Genomic DNA, 17344 nt, shown 5'->3' on the forward strand with positions numbered 1-17344 from the left:
TGTCTATGATCCCATTTTCAAGCCAGTGACCTCATGCTCAAGTGGTGAGCCTGTACTCAAGTCAGCAACCTCCAGGTTTTGAACCTGGGTCCTAAGCATCCCAGGCCAACACTCTATCCACTGCCCCACTGCCGGGTTAGGCAGCAAATATTTTCTGAAAAGGCTTAAAGTGATTATACAACTTGTCATGGTCAAACAACTAAGAAGTAGCAGAACTGGTGTTTAAATTCAGGTCTCCCACCCCCCACCATTCTTATCTATTACCCTCTACTCACTGTGTGTTGGCAAAATAATCTGCGTATTATTTCTCTAAAATTGATATATACAACAAAATAAAAAAATCTACCTTTCCTCACACCTCTTCTACAGAAAAGGTAACAAATCATTGTTTCAAAAGCTTTCTAGGATAGTATAACACAGTGGTCCCAACCTTTTTGGGCCACGAACCAGTTTAATGTCAGAAAATATTTTCATGGACCGGCTTTTAGGGTGGGATGGATAAATGTATCACATGACCGAGACAAACATCAAGAGTGAGTCTTAGGTGGATGTAACAGAGGGAATCTGGTCATTTAAAAAAAAATAAAACATCATTCAGACTTAAATATAAATAAAACGGAAATAACGTAAGTTATATTCTTTCTCTGCGGACCGGTACAAATAGCCCATGGACTGTCACCGGTCCATGGCCTGGGGGTTGGGGATCACTGGTATAAGGTATATAATATACAAAATAAAACAACTGTAACATTCTTTTTTCAGATTATTCACAGATACTAGGAGAAAGAGGGTTTGTAGTCCAGTGTGATCTGCAAATTCCTGGTTAAAGTACTGTATTGCTTTTTTGTGCTGGAGAACATCTCTAAATTTTTTTTTAAATTTTTTATTTTTTACAGAGACAGAGAGTGAGTCAGAGAGAGGGATAGACAGGGACAGACAGACAGGAACGGAGAGAGATGAGAAGCATCAATTACTAGTTTTTCATTGTGTGTTGCAACACCTTAGTTGTTCATTGATTGCTTTCTCATACGTGCCTTGACTGCGGGCCTTCAGCAAACCAAGTAACCCCTTGCTGGAGCCAGCAACCTTGGGTTCAAGCTGGTGGGCTTTTGCTCAAACCAGATGAGCCTGTGCTCAAGCTGGCAACCTCGGGGTCTCGAACCTGGGTCCTCTGCATCCCAGTCTGATGCTCTATCCACTGCGCCACCGCCTGGTTAGGCCATCTCTAAATTTTTAATAAGCCAATGCTTATTCTAAATCTCTTAAGAGTAGGATATGGCATCTAACATTTCTCAAACTATTTTGATAATCATTGCAGATCTCAGAAAACCATTAGTGTTTTGGGTAAGATTTTGGTACCTTAGTACAAAAACTGACTGGAAATAAAAAGTGAGATGAGTGAAGTTAGAAGAATTTAAATGAGCCCATCACAAAGTTTTGAGGAAAAAAAATAAGGCTAAATCAAATGTATAAGCTAACTACTATATTAACCTGCCATGTGAATCATGATACAGAGTAAACTTAAGATTCCTCCATATTTTTCTCAAAAGTCACCACTAATTACCAAATTGGTTTTTCTAATAAATTTAAAGATATTAAAAATTTTATAATTTTTATTATAATACAATAACACAAAAATGTTTTTAAATCATTCTATCAAAGATTCAAAAATTGTGAAGCCTTTTCTTAGCAGTGTTATCTTTGAATTTAAAGATGTTAATGTTATTTTTCTTCTGATTATCTTCACCATAAAATAATCTAGAAAATGAGAAAGAAAAATATCTTGCCAGTTACAGCAGTTAACTTTAGAATTTATTCTTGACTTTTCCCCAAAGTTAATTAATTCATTAAGTGTTTACTGAGAACCTGTTAAATGCTAGACAGTGTGCTAGGCACTGGAGTGCAACTTAATTAAAATAGACATGTTTTTTTTGTCCTTAATGCAGTTTATAATCCAGTGTAGAGGACAAGCATTGAGCAAGAAATCACACACAAAAATGTAAATTTCCAATTGACAAGTACTATGACTAAATTAAAGAAGCTTATACGATATTATATTTTACTGTTTCAATTCTATTGTAAGCACTTCTCTGTTATTTAATTCTTGGAAACTTGACTGCTTGCAGTGGTATAATATTCTTATAAATTTTGTTGCATGAGCACTAAAGCTATGATTTACTTTAATTTACTACACAAAGATTGGCACTGTGATTTTACATCTCTACTTGGATATAACTATTTAAGAACATGCTATCCTCTACTCAGTTTCTACCTGTCATGCTTTAAGCATTCTGCTGGCCTGCCAGTGAGTGAGGCTACTAGTTACTCTGAGTGCTAGCTATAGGATTAAGCCAAGTCAGAGACAACTGACTGAGGCAGATTAAAAAATGTGTGCAATATCATATACAGCATGAAACTGAACAACTTGGCTCTGCAATGTGTGTCCTTAACATCAATGCTATAAAAACTCTCAGATTTAAAAATTTAGCATCACATGGTTGCCCGAGTAAAGAAATTTGGCTTTGAAAGATGTCTAACTTGCCTGACCAGGCGGTGGCGCAGTGGATAGAGCGTCAGGCTGGAATGCAAAGGACCCAGGTTTGAGACCCTGAGGTCGCCAGTTTGAGCGCGGGCTCATCTGGTTTGAGCAAAGCTCACCAGCTTGGACCCAAGGTCGCTGGCTCGAGCAAGGGGTTACTCGGTCTGCTGAAGGCCCACGGTCAAGGCACATATGAGAAAGCAATCAATGAGCAACTAAGGGGTTGCAACGGAAAACTGATGATTGATGCTTCTCATCTCTCTCTATTCCTGTCTGTCTGTCCCTATCTATCCCTCTCTCTGACTCTTTCTGTCTCTGTAAAAAAAAAAAAGAAAAAGATGTCAAACTTCTGCCCATCCAAGAACAGTAAAACACCAGAAATGAGAAGACAGCTCTTGTTCTTTATAGAATCTTTTATCCAGTCTTTATATAACAAGCATTCAATGCTGATGTTTTCTGATAATATAACATGTACATTGCAGAAATTTTGCAGAAAAAATATTTTTATTTTTTTCAAGATTTTACTATTTTAAATGGGGGGGGGGAGCAGGAAGCATCAACTCCCACATGTACCTTGACCAGGCAAGCCCAGGGTTTCAAACCAGAGACCTCAGTGTTCCAAGTCAGTGCTTTATGCACTGTGACACCACAGGTCAGGCCTGAAAAAAAAAAATTTTGAGCTAGACTGGTGGTGGCACAGTGGGTCGCTGGCTTGAGTGCAGGCTCCCCAGCTGAGCACAGGGTCACTGGCTTGAGTATGGGATCATAAACATGATCCCATAGTCACTGGCTTGAACCCAAGGTCGCTGGCTTGAGCCAGGGATCATTGGCTCAGCTGGAGCTCCTCAGTCAAGGCACATATGAGAAAGCAATCAATGAACAACTAAGGTGCTGCAACAATGACTTAATGCTTCTCATCTCTCTCCCTTCCTGTCTCTTTCACTAAAAAACCCACAAAACTGAACAGTCAAATCACAGAATTTCGCTACCTATAAATAAAAACAGAACATTCTGATGTTTATTGTTATATAATTTTTCTATATATCTATAGTAAAATGAAAAAAAAAATCAATGTTTTATGTATAATTTTCTATCTTTTTATTAGATTGCAAGTATTTCCCCTCCATTTTCCAAGGACTTATTATTTTATGGGAAGCATATTTAATATGATAATAACAAAGTACCAGTATTTGGTCATTACCATATTGTTAGATATTTAGTTTTTTTCAATAATTTTTTGCTAAAACATATGCTTTGATGAAAGCTCTTACTATATACACATACATCCTTGACCAAATTATTTCTTTAAGATGACTACAAGCTGGGGGTCTTGAACCATACAACATATTTAAGGCTCCTGACATAAACTGCCACTGTCCTGGAAGGCTGTGCTAACACCTTTATAATTAGCCCTTTCTTGAATTGTATCTTCTTAGCAAACAACGATACTGTCATTCTACTCCACTTTTCTAGTCAGTTTTTATTCACTTGCATTTCTTTTGTGATCAAACACCAATTCAACAATAATTTACTGAGTACTTACTTTGTGCCAGGTACTGTGCTAGACACTACGAGCATAATGTTAGGCAAAAGGAGATAAAAGAAAGAGGTCCTGTTTGCTATGCTGCCCCACTTCCCTCCCATAGCCACACTCCCAAATTCTGTATTTACAAATGTTTAATTTCAAGACTGTAAATTTAACTAGACTTCAGAGTACGGAAAAAGCACTGAGAAATTAAAATCTTGGAAGTAAAAACTGCAAGAGTACTTACTCACCAAAAAGGCATTGGATAGGCAAAACGTTCTCTCAGGTCAATACTCATGAAAGGAACATATTCTATACCATTTATTTTTGATGTTGTCCTATAAAACACAAGAAAAAGAAACTAAAGTAAATGTTCAAATTATCAAACTTATTTAAACTACTTAAAATTTAAATGACAGGTATGTGCAGTAATAAAATTGAATAAACAATTTCATATTGTTGAGATATTTGGACAAAATTTTCATAAAATAGTTGAATACCAGAAAATAACTGATTCAATTCAATTCAGTAGACTTATATTTTTATGATTAACACCCTTCATAACAAAACAACAGTCTCAAGACAGGCCCATACCAGAGGTATTGAAAGTGTCCTTGACACCATGGCACAAAGTGAATTCTGTCCTAAGTTCAAAGGGAGAAAGCAACTGCTTAGTTATGTTGAGATTAAAAAAAAATTACATTTTTATTTCTGAAAATATGTCTTCAGATTTTCTGGATATGAGAATATATAACGGGTAGTGAAAAAGGAAAGCGTTGTTGAGCAGCTATGGCCTCTTGACAAAGAAATGCTGTTAGTAGCTTTGCATACTTTTTTCTCCTTTTGTATAAATGTTTGTATATATTAACTATTTCCTCCTCCCATTTCTTCCCCTCATTTTATGTAGCAGCAATTGCAGGGTAACTTCACAATTTGGTCTCCAGGTACCAACATCCAGGGAGACCGTGATTGAATCTGAGGAACAATTAATACAGTCAGTAAGAGATGCATGTAATGTAATGACTGTGAGTATACTTTACTGTGAGTAATGACTGAGAGGATGAGAGGAGAGCGCTTTCCACTTGGAAGAACAGCTGCATTTGCTAAGCAGAAATACAGCCTTGTTTAGTTATAGTATGGTATGTCAGAAGTGTGCAAAAAGAGGGCTCTTGAATGCAGAGTAGAGAGTGTTGGACTGCTTCCAAAACAACCCTTTTTTATCCTGCTGTGTTGTGTTGGTTTATATGCAAAGAGAGCCACACTAGTAGGAGTAGAATGAAAATCTATGGCAGGAAAAGAAAGAAAAATGTCCTCAGGTGGCTGTTACATAGGAAGGAGCCCTTTCAGCTCAATTTTAGGAAATTAAAAATGAGCAGCTACCTGATTTGAACAACTCTAAGTAGGTTGGATCTTTTCCCAAGTCCAACTGAAGAACAGACACACTGACTCCAGAGATTGACCCCATCTATGCTGGCTCAGATGCACTCAAGGTTTCCACATCACTGTTCTGCATTTTAAACACCCTTGAGGCTCTTCTAGACCAGGAGCTGGCTTCCTAAACCAGGGGTTGGCAAATGTTTTCTGTAAAAGGCCAGAGAGAGAAAAGTTTTGGCTTTGCAATGAGGTCTCAGTCACACAATATTGCTTTTTTGTTTTCATTTTCACAACTCTTTAAAGAATGCAAAACCATTCATAGCTTAAGGCTTTCCTTTGCTGACCCCTGGCCTAGATTACTATTTCAAGGTAGCAATTTATATTTCCTATTAAGGTTCTGGTTACAAAGTTGCACAGATAACTGATTGGTCTGCTTTGCTATCTAACCTTTAATGCTCAATTTTGAAGAATGTTAATATTTTTAGGAAAATGTGTCTAGTAAAAATGTTAATACTAAAATATATTAGAAAATAAAAAAATAAAATATATTAGAACAAATTTTAAATTTTCAAGTTGTGACTATATGACAATTTATAATTACATAATAGCATTACACACTATAATCAAGATGTGAAATAACTCAGCAAAACTAATGAGAATAAAATTACCTGTGTTGATTACATTAACAAAATTGTTCATTACAATGAATCATAAACTAATTTACCTGAGAACTTCTATTTCTTCTGCTGTATATCTCTGGCCTTGTGCATCACACGACTGTGGACTTAAAAACGGCAGAGGTCTTTCAAGGAAGAGACTAGTTCCTAGAGGAAAATGTGCTCTTGTTGGAGGTGGCTTTGGTTTAATATTGGTTGGCTTGACTTTGCATAATGGCTTTGTTAAAGGCTCACTCAGTGCTTCTGCTCTACAAGAGAGAGAGAGGTACAGAAAAACAGTTCTAGTTTTTATTTTCACATTAAAGCTTTCCAGAAAACAAAATTTACTTCAAGAACTAGTCAAGCACTCTTAACGAATTAGTACATACTAGTCAACTGTTCATTACTTAAGCTAATCCCAAAGGTATTTTTTCAAACAATGTTCTATTGACATTGAGTACTTATTATATATCAGATACTATGCAAGAGGGATACAAGATGTATGAAACACAGTCCCTACTCTTAAGGTGCTCATAGTTTTGTTGCCAGAGACAGACAGCTGCATCATAAGTGACAGATGCCAAGATGAAGTATTACATGTGAGTGAATGCACAGCAGAAGACAGTAACTTAATGAACTGGGAAGAGAGGGTGAAGCAGGGAATGTTTTTGTTCTGAACTGACGTTTGAGCTGCAGAGAAGTCCACCTGGGTAGTGAGGAAGCATTCTAAGCAGAGAGACCGGTATATGCAATGTACGGAAGTATGAAACAGCATAGTGAGTTAAAGTAATTTCAAAAGAATGGATGTCACCCCTGTGAACAGTGTAAATGAAAGTAAGCACAAGAGACCAGTGGCTGGGGTCGGATTACAGGCCTCACATCATATTCAAGGAAACCTTGACTTTATTCTGTCAAAGAACAAACAAGCTAAAAAATAGTAAGTTCTTAACCTGAGGTCAATACATGAGCTTAAAGAGTCTTGTGAACACTAGAAAATTATAAGCCAAAAAATTTTATGTACATTTTTCTTAGAGAATGGATCCATAATTTTGAACAGATCCTCAAAGGAGCCCATGACTGACCTACCCCGCTGCACTTAGGATCCAGTCAGAGAATACTGGACGGGTTATCCACATAGGTAACAAAAATCATTTAAGATTCTGACTGGTGAAAGAAGTCAAAATAGAAACTGGAAAAGATAACTTATGTGTTAAATGTCCATATCTTCAAGAATGTGGAAAAACAAACTGAAGGTCAGGTGATGGAAATGAAAAGGAGGAATGACTGTTACACATCAATAAAAAATGAGGGTCTGGGGGTGTTAAAGCTACCTAATCAGAGCCTCAAAAGGAGGTAATTTATGAATTATAGCTATAAGAATAACTTCTACCCTTTTCTTGCCTAGAACACTCTTCAAGAGGTATAATTCTATTGTGCAAATCTAACCATCCTTTCAACAAATGCCTACATATCCAGCACTCTGTATGCACTTGGTTTCAGTATTGAACAAAAATTCCCTGTAATCATAGAGTTTGCATTGAGGTGATGAGGGTCAGAAGGGATAACATTAATAACCACTATAAACTGGTAAATTTCGTTTGCCTTAGAAAGTGGTACGAGTTATGGAAAAGAATATTAGAACTGGCCCTGGCCGGTTGGCTCAGAGGTAGAGTGTCGGCCTGGCGTGCGGGGGACCCGGGTTTGATTCCCGGCCAGGGCACATAGGAGAAGCGCCCATTTGCTTCTCCACCTCCCCCTCCTTCCTCTCTGTCTCTCTCTTCCCCTTCCGCAGCCAAGGCTCCATTGGAGCAAAGATGGCCCGGGCCCTGGGGATGGCTCCTTGGCCTCTGCCCCAGGCGCTGGAGTGGCTCTGGTCGCGGCAGAGCATCGCCCCCTGGTGGGCGTGCCGGGTGGATCCCGGTCGGGTGCATGCGGGAGTCTGTCTGACTGTCTCTCCCCATTTCCAGCTTCGGGGGGGGGGGGGGAGAATATTAGAATAGAGTAAGCAAGAAGGAGATTCAGTTTCATACTGAATGGTTAGGGCACGCCTTATTGAAAAGTTGGCATTTGAACAGAGCTGAAAGAGTTACACACATTGTATAATTTGAGGCATGTGTATGGCTGTAAGCTGGCTCATTCTCAATTTCTTTATTTTTAGTATTAGCTCTAGAAGGCTCTCTGGAAATTCTTGTCTTTGGAAATCTGATATTACAAAACAGAAGGGAAGTCTTCTATTTCAAATATAATCATTTTTGTCCTACGCATAGAAAAAGCTAAAAATTTTTTTTTCTTGATGTTATTTTTAAATTTAAAGCAGGAAACTAGAGAGGAGTAAATTCATTTAGAGAAAGAAAGTAGACTTGTTCTCGATCTCAGGTAACAGATGTACACTTGTTATGAAGAGCTCTAACACAGAGAAATCTGTCACAATTCATGGATAAGAACTTGAGTGACCAAAACTCACCTATCTAGTGCCTGCCGAGCCAACTGTTTCAGTTTATTTTGCAGAGTTTTATCAGCAGTTTCACAGGACTTAAGAGAAAGAGAGATAAACATTCTGAAGCATAATTATTTTTTAATTTCCTTGACCCATGACATTTCTAAGCAAAAGAATTAATCATGCACATTATACTTCTTGAAATTATGAGAATAAACGAAAACATTTTCTTTCCACCCTTAAGGGTATCATTTAAAATAGTGTTGAAAGCCTGTCATAGAAGTAAGCTTTAAGGCCACTTAATGCAGACAAGCGGTAACTGTAACACAACTAACTGTATGACCTTGGTGCCATGGAAGGCTGAGCGGCAGGAACTTCAGAAAACCAGTACTCACATCCAGCCTCAGGTACCCACAGAAATCAGGCAGACAGTTCTCCTTAACAAAAAACCCCAGGACAAAAAGCCCGTGCTCTGAACAATACTGAGACCACTCTTGACTGTGTATTTCACCTCACCCTCCTGTCAAATGCATTGCTCTTATGGACTAGATGCCCCTTAAAGCTAACAGTCCCACCCAAGGCTCCTCAGAGAACAATAAAAGCCACTCAGCATATAGATACAGATTTTTACACTGCAAATTAATAAAGCCCTTCCAAACCACTACCTTAGTTTTTAGTGTCTGAAGCTGAAAAAAAAAAAAAAAGGAAGTTTATTCTAAATTTGTGATGGTGGATTCTTCTTGTAGTAAGTTTTAGTTATATGTAAAAAGGTTAAAATAGTGCCTGTAATTTAGAAAACTGCCTAATGATTCAATCTTAATGCTGTCTTAACAAGATAATAAAATCCATTAATAATTTTCTACTTTTCATCTTTTAATGAGTAACTTAGTTACATTTATAACACAATAACCTTTTTCTTTAAGGAATTGTTAAGTAAAATGCACTAATAAAGGGAGAAATTTCTTAGCATAATTCCACCAAATTTCTTGTAGCTATACATACAGTTTTCAGACAGAGATCTACAGCTTCTGTATACAACTCTATAGCATCTTCAACATTTCCTTTCTCATCTTCGTCAAAAGCTTGAGTAACAAGGAAATGGGCACGCTCCAAGTCCAACTGATGTTTTGATTTCAAAGGATCAGCACTCTTTGACTGAACTGGATAGGAGAAAAGCCACATCGAAGAAATATTACTGTATATATCTACCCAGGAGACAACATAGCATTTTAATACATTTAAGACTTTCTTTACCAAACTTTATACTTTTTCCATTAAAAAAGCTTAGCAAGGTAGAGTAGTGCTTAAAAACCACTGAATTGTATACAAAAAAAGTGAATTTTATGGTATGTGAATTATATCTCCATAAAGGTGTAATTAAAAATCTTTACACATTTTGTCTCTTAAAGGTATACGGTAATTCTTTTAAAACTTTAACCCCCAATAACACCTCTGAAATATGTACTAATCCCATTAATAAAATGAAGAAACCAAAGCTCAAAAATGTTAACATATCTAGCTCAGGGTTTCTCAGCCTTGGCACTCTGATATTCTGACTGGCTAATTCTTTGATGTGGACTGTCCGTGCACTGTAGGATTTTTCACAGTATTCCTGGCCTCTATCTCTATAATTAAATAACAGAAACATACTGTCCACCTCCCTCTAGTGTAAAAATCAAAAAAAATCTCACCAGACATTGTCAAATGGCTCCCTAGGGGCAAAATCCCTTCAGCTGAGAACAACTGATATGACCTAAGGTTTCATGGCTACAAGTAAAGGGTAGGAACTAACTTGGATCTTTTATTTATTATTTTTTTAATGTTCAATGATCTGTTTTCTTTTGTTTATTTTTTTAAGAGAGAGAGAGGGAGAGACAGGAAGGGAGAGAGATGAGCAGCATTAACTTGTAGTTGCGACACTTAGTTGTTCATTGATTGTTTTTCCTACTGCCTTGATGGGCAGTGGGGGGGAACCCCCACACTCAAGCCAATGAGGCCAAACTCGAGCCTGTGACCTCAGGGTCTTGAACCCGGGCCCTCAGCATCCCAGGCTGACACTCAATCCATTGTGCCACCTCTGGCCAGGCTCAAAGTAACTTTTTATCAAATCGCATCCTGATGCACAGGCAGGCCACATTTCCAAACACACAATTTCTGGGACCTGTCTCAAACTAAACCACCTTGTCTTTAAGGGAACTGTCAGGACAAAAAATCCAACCATCAAATCTACTTTATCCGAACTACGTGCTTATAACTACTGCTCTTATCTACTCAGACTGAGTGGTGGAATATAGGACAAAGTCTATCAGGAAGTAAAGATTCCTGTAAGCAAGCGATTTTCAACTGGTGTGCCACAAGAATTCTTAAAACATGCCTGTAATAGCTGACTATTTAGTAAGGGGCACCAACCTCTTTTCCCTTAGATTGCCAAATAAAAAAATGACAACCAACACAACAATAGCTGTGTGGTGTAAATAAATCAAAATCATACCTAGGTTTTTTTCTCTTATCAGATTGGCAAAAAATATATATTTGGAGTTTTAGTAATTTGTTTATGTTTGCCATAAAATGGAAAGGATTAAAAACCACTGCTTAAACTGCTTGTGGCTTATTATACAGCCACAGGAAAGAGGGTTAAAAAAGAGTCCTTAGCAGGATGAACGCATATCTAAAACAAAATGTCAAGAGGCTATCATTTTCTTTTCTTCCCATATGAACAGCAGATTTTGACAGAAACCACTCACATCTAACAAAACTGTGACCGTTAAGCCTGTGTATACTTGTTTTACAGCATCTGCCATGTTATTTATGAACACAACTACAGGCTGCTTCAGGTATGTTTACATGTCGCTTTTCCAAGATGTGGTCTAAAAAAAGATTTTGTAAGGTCTTGAGCTTGATGATACTGGTAAAGAAGGGACTGTGAACCTACTGCTAAGTCCTGAAACATTGAAGGGTAGTCCTTTTACCTTACTCTGAGGAGAGGCCATGTGACAGATCTTTAAAAAGCAGATTTTATTAGGATACTAATCCTGACTTTGCCAATGATACAGTCAGAATGTAAATAATTCACCATTTCTATACTTCTGGGAAATTAGGAGATGGACTGTATTATCTCTAAGGTTTTTCTTCACAGATGTAGCACTTATTTACATGTTATGACTTTTACAAATGTGATTACCAAAAGAAAAATGAGCAGCAAGAGACTGAGATTCAAGATCCAAAGACGAAAAGGAGAAAGAAATACAGTGGAAAATAAGATGTGATGGAAGAAAAGAAAATAACACTGTGACATGTTTAGTAGTCTTTTACTAACCTGCTGAATGTAAAGCCTGAACTCTTTCCAGATACTCATTTATTTTTTCTTGAATGCGTTCTAGGCTTGATCCTGCCATCTCAGCATAAATTAAGGCTTGTGCAGCTTCCTAAAAATAAGAATTCAAAGGAATCTAATAGATGAATTATTGTTTGAGTTTTCTTTACCACCTTCTAATTATTGGCTTCTATGAATGCAAAACAAGAATGTCCTTAAGATATTAGTAATTTTAAAAAATAAAGTAAATGAGTTGTATAATCCTCCAATACCTTTTTTTCAGTTCTCAATGTTTTTTTTTTAAATTTAATTTATTCATTTTAGACAGGAGAAAGGAGAAGGAAGAGAGGAGAGAGGAGAAGGGAGAGAGGAGAGAGGAGAAAGGAGAGAGGAGAGAGGAGAGAGGAGAAGAGAGAGAGGATAGGTGAGAGGGGAGGGGGGAGAGGGGAAGAGAGGGAACAGGAAGCATGAACTCCCATATGTGCCTTGAACAGGCAGGACCAGGGTTTTGAACCAGCGACCTCAGGGTTCAGGTCAACACTTTATCCACTGTGCCACCACAGGTCAGGCTCAATGTTCTTAATTTTCTTGTATTGTTGAAAATTCACGAACTCAAAAAGAAGGGATTGATTATAAACTTTTTCTCAGGATAGCAATGGTTTATATTTTGTTTTCTTTAATCAATAGGTCAGTCTTAAAAGTATATACCTTAAAATGGTGAATTGAGCCTTAAAAACATTAGAATAGATAATGATAACCAATAAAATTAAATGTCAAGAAAAGATTACAAGATATTATGTAGGTTAAGTATCTCATAGTGGAAAGAAAATCTTATTCTCCATAGAAAATATTGTCAAAGGGTGACACATTTTAAAGCATATTTATTTCCGCTGTATGAAATCAATTTATTTTAATTAAAACAAACAAACAAACCTGGATTCTCCTTCCAGTTATTCAATCTATAATTTCCACAGCCAGCTATGCTGTGGGTAGTGAGGAAGAGCCTCCATCCTCCTCCATCACTACTTCAGGAAGATTATACCAATGCTACCACTGAGAAGGACCAGAGAAAGATTCCTTCAAAGAGCAATCCCTTCTCTGCAGTAACCTAAGCACGTACACACACTTCGTGAAGCTTCATGGCTAATTGTCTAGATCCGAAGAAGCTATCCCTGAATGTCACTTTTTAAATCCAGTTTTTGGAACAGAAATTGTTTCATTGACCCTAACAAAATCAATAACAAGACTATAGTTTTGATCCAAATGGAAATTCAGTCTAAAGGCTGTGGGGGTAGAAAAACTATGATTTCCTCAGATTCTGTAACTCAGATACTTCAGGGGAGGAAAATATAACTTTACATATAAACATTAAATATTGTACCATCATTATCTAACTACATTGTAGCTATAGTTCAATAAATTGATGTAATATATGTGTATAAATATACATTTTATCCCTTTAATTATCTTGCATGTAAATACCAATTTTCAAATTCTCTTGCTTTAAAGAAATAAAACCAATTTAAAAAATTGTTGGTATCAATTTTATTTTACTCATTTCATTTCTATTTGAAAGTAACTAACAATTAAGGAATCTCTTATAGAACAGTAATAAGATGATAACACTAAGTATCTCATAAAGTTTATATAAATATTGATAGTTCCCAGAAGCAGGACTTCAGACTTTCTCAAGGACAAAAAATTCTTCCTTGTGATATGCATATACAGTAATCCTATAACAAGACAAGAGGCTCTGAACAGTATTTTCCTTTGCTTTGGAAAAGATATTTTATATGGCATTATTTTAACCTATGAATACTAACCAGTTATTTCACAAAACTAAAATACACAGAATTTTACTTTTAAAGAAATACCACCTTCATGAAATTGTCCTCTGCCCCCCCCAAAAAAAGTCCAAAAGAAATGATTCTGAAACAAACCAAAAGTCTCTAAATATGCATTATAAAATGGAGATAAAATACTAATCTAAGAAAAGTAAACCACACATTACTGATGGCATATCCGTTAATTAGAAAAAAATGACTACGACTTGTATTATCTAAGTCTGACAATATTGTAAAGATATAGCCACCTCCGCAAGGAGGAAGAGGGCATGGCCAAAGCTGCAGGGGTGTGTGTGCAAATCCTCAGGACTGGAGAGCAGAGAGAGGGTGGACTGCGGAAGCTCATACTCTGATTTAATAATTCTGTCCTGAGTAATTTATACAAAAGAAATACCAAAGTAATGTGTAAAGCATTAGTTGTAAGGATATTAATCGAACCATTACGATGCTAAAAAACCAGAATGAACCTAAATGCCCAATAGAGTTTGTAAATAAATTACAGTACAACCACATAATGGAATGTTATGCTTTTTTTGGCTATGCATCTAATTAAGATATTACAGAAGTAAATTTAATGATTTTAAAAGTTCAAAGAAAAAGAACAGTATGAACAGGATACAAGTTTGTTTAAAAAAAAAAGGTGTACACAAACATGCAGAGAAAGACAAGCACAAAGATATATATCAAATGCTAGGATAAAAGACATTTTCTTTGTAAATTTACTTTTCATTTCCTTCCAAGAAACACGCATTATTTTAGTGTATACTACAGACCACTTCCCAGTAACCATAAATCTAAACCAGGTGACAGAATTAACTAGCTAACTACCACACCTGCCCACTGCCGCGATGAGCAGCTCAGCGGTGGGCACTGCCAGCAGGACTGCAACCAGAGCAGTGGTCACTCCAAATCGACGACCCCGCCCCCGGGCCGGTGGCAGAAGCCCAGGTGGGCGTGGGGGTGGCGGGCCTCCACAGCCGGGTCGCCTCTCCCCTGAGCAGGACAGCGGAAGAGAAGGAAGAGGATGAAAAGGCAAGTCGAGTGGGCCTGGTCGCCTCGGCACCGGGACCCCACCTTCTGGCCGCTCCGACGGCATCCGCGGACCCCGGCTTACCTTGTAGTAAAACACCGCCTCTGCATAGCGACCTTCATGGTCGCGCTGCACCGCCAGCCGGGCGAACTGCACGGCGTCCCGCTCCAGCGCCGACGAGTCCATGGCGCCGAGGCCCCGCACCGGGGAGGGAGCGAGGCGCTGGCAAAAAAGGCTTTTCTCGGCACGCGCGGCGCACCAGGGAGGCGGGGCAAGGACTTCGGAGAGCCGTGCAAGTACCGGCAAAGTTTACTTTCAGCAGCCTTGGAAAAAGAGCGAGCCTTCCCCAGCCGGTCAGCCGGGACGTCGCACCCCGACGGCGTAATCCCTGCACCCAGCCGGTGTGTGTGTGTGTAGGGGGGGCACACTACTGGGCCGCCGCACCTGTCGCCCCGCCCACCGGCAATACTGCGCAAGCGCAGCCTGGCCCTCGGGAAGTTTCTCTAAGGTTGGGATGGTGGAAGCCAGACTCCTCCCGCCAGTGCGCAGGCGGTGGGTGGGGCCGGGCCTGAGGCGCAAGTGCGCACGTGACCGCCATGGCTCCTAAGATTGTGCGTGTGAAAGCAGTACCACATCTGAACGGGGGATGTTCTCGGTCTGTGGGTGTTGAAGGCAAGGCGCTCGGATGGCCTTTTTAAGGTGAACAAGCATTCTCCTTTAGGGATTACAGTCCTTCTTTTGTAAGTTTCGTCCTCCCTGGAAAATTGTCTTCCTATATGTCCTCTTTTTTGATATTGGAAGACTAATCTGTAAATGTCTGTATTTGATCACTGCAGTCGATCCGTTTTGTGTGATGTGACATATTTGTATCTAGATGAGTACTTTTTTCTTACAATTATTATTAAAGATTAATAGGCATGTAAGCATAATTATAATATAAAATATTACAAATGTTTTTATTATGCATTTATCATATTATAATGTATTATTGTTGCAATGAATAAAATGTTTCTTTTATTTACTATATTGTTTTCTTTGATTTATTTTTGTCCTCTTTTTCATTGTAAAAAAGTTGGTCACCTTACCTTTTTGTGATTTTTAAAGCAAATTAAAGACTCCAAGAGCCAACTAAAAGCACTTCCCAACATTATCTGGACTGATATTTAAAAAATGAGGGATGTTCAAAGAATATATTGGATTCTTAATAAACATTTATTTTCCACAAACTCAATCATGACCCGAAAACACAGCACCCCCAGTCTATAAGTATTGATTGAATTGTCAGAAAACAATATATTTTCACTTTAATTATCCTTATATTAACTAATTGTAATAAGTAATTTGGTGGTTATCTGGTTAATGTCTTCTCCCTTATACATGTTTCAATTCAGCAATAACACATATGAACTAGTGAAAGGCGCCACAATATGACTGAAACTCAAAATTCGTGCTGAGTCAAAGAAGCAAGATACAGGAGTGCAAACTGTGTGATTCCGTTGATAAGGAGCAAGTGTAATCAATGATGCCAGAAATCAGATAAATGGGAAGAGAATGTTTGGGTTTATGGAAATATCTTGATGGTGGTGGTACTGAAATGTATACGTTTGTCAAAACCCATCACATTGTACGTTTTAAATGTGTGCTTTTAATTCTTTCTTAATAATACCTCAATAAAATTTTAGTTGATCTGTGTTTAAATGGAGTGAATTACTTAATATTTTTCACTCTTTATATTTGGAGAAGTTGATAATGTTTCAACAGTCTGCTGTAAAGAACACAGGCGAAAAGAATTTGTGCCTGGTACAGAGATGGTTCTCATCCTACGGCTTTATAGCTGAAGAAGGGATGTTTTCTGTCCTTACCAGTTTTATACCAGTGATGAGGACAAGCTTTGGTCCAGAGCAGATGCTCAATAACTCTTAAAATGTTAAACCAGTGAACTTCCTACTAAGTATATTTAATGTGCCCTCCCCAATCTTGATTCTGAAGAATGAAATATAAATTCCTTAGCACAGAATAGAAGAAGGTCTTCTAGAACATGGTCAAACTACATCGTCAAGGTGGTTTTTTTTTTAAAGGATTTTATTTATTCATTATAGAGAGGGAAGAGAGATTGAGAGAGAGAGAGAAGGGGGGAGGAGCAGGAAGCATCAACTCCCATATGTGCCTTGACCAGGCAAGCCCAGGGTTTTGAATCAGCAACCTCAGCATTTCCAGGTTGACGCTTTATTCACTGTGCCACCAAAGGTCAGGCGTCAAGGTGTTTTCAGTCACTGTCTTGAACAAATTGACCCCCAAACTATAGCAGATGAATGCAATTTTACTCACTCGAAACTGGACTTTTATGTCTGATGCTCCCTTTCTAATCACAGTTTGCAGGATTCCTAATCCATCTTGAAGGAAGCCCTTTCTAGCACTCCCAGATAATTGTGATCCCTCCTTGAACTTACTGATTCCCTATAGCAGCAAATTTCAACCCTTTTCATCTCCTACCACACATAAACTAATTACTAAAATTCTGTGGCACACCAAATTTTTTTTTTGCCAGTATGACAATAATAGGTATAATTTTGATTCATACATACTAGCTATTGTTGAGTTGGCTGTTGCCATTTTTTTATTTGAT

The 17344-nt window shown here is 37.9% G+C and overlaps 1 protein-coding gene across 2 annotated transcripts in view; it reads right to left on the reverse strand.

The window, feature by feature from the left end:
- Positions 1-15150, reverse strand: part of CAPN7 (calpain 7) — a 38078-nt gene extending 22928 nt beyond the window's left edge. The window contains exons 1-6 of one of the 2 annotated variants that reach the window (XM_066245940.1): positions 14803-15150; positions 11848-11956; positions 9534-9691; positions 8559-8626; positions 6163-6363; positions 4316-4402 (exon numbers count right to left, since the gene is read on the reverse strand). In XM_066245940.1, coding sequence (XP_066102037.1) covers positions 4316-4402; positions 6163-6363; positions 8559-8626; positions 9534-9691; positions 11848-11956; positions 14803-14904 — 725 coding nt within the window. In that variant the 5' untranslated portion in view covers positions 14905-15150. The remainder of the gene's footprint in view (positions 1-4315; positions 4403-6162; positions 6364-8558; positions 8627-9533; positions 9692-11847; positions 11957-14802) is intronic. The other variant, XM_066245939.1, reaches the window with a different exon arrangement.
- Positions 15151-17344: the final 2194 nt, after the last annotated feature.

Source organism: Saccopteryx bilineata, chromosome 10 (genome assembly GCF_036850765.1).
Source record: "Saccopteryx bilineata isolate mSacBil1 chromosome 10, mSacBil1_pri_phased_curated, whole genome shotgun sequence".
Lineage (NCBI taxonomy): Eukaryota > Metazoa > Chordata > Mammalia > Chiroptera > Emballonuridae > Saccopteryx > Saccopteryx bilineata.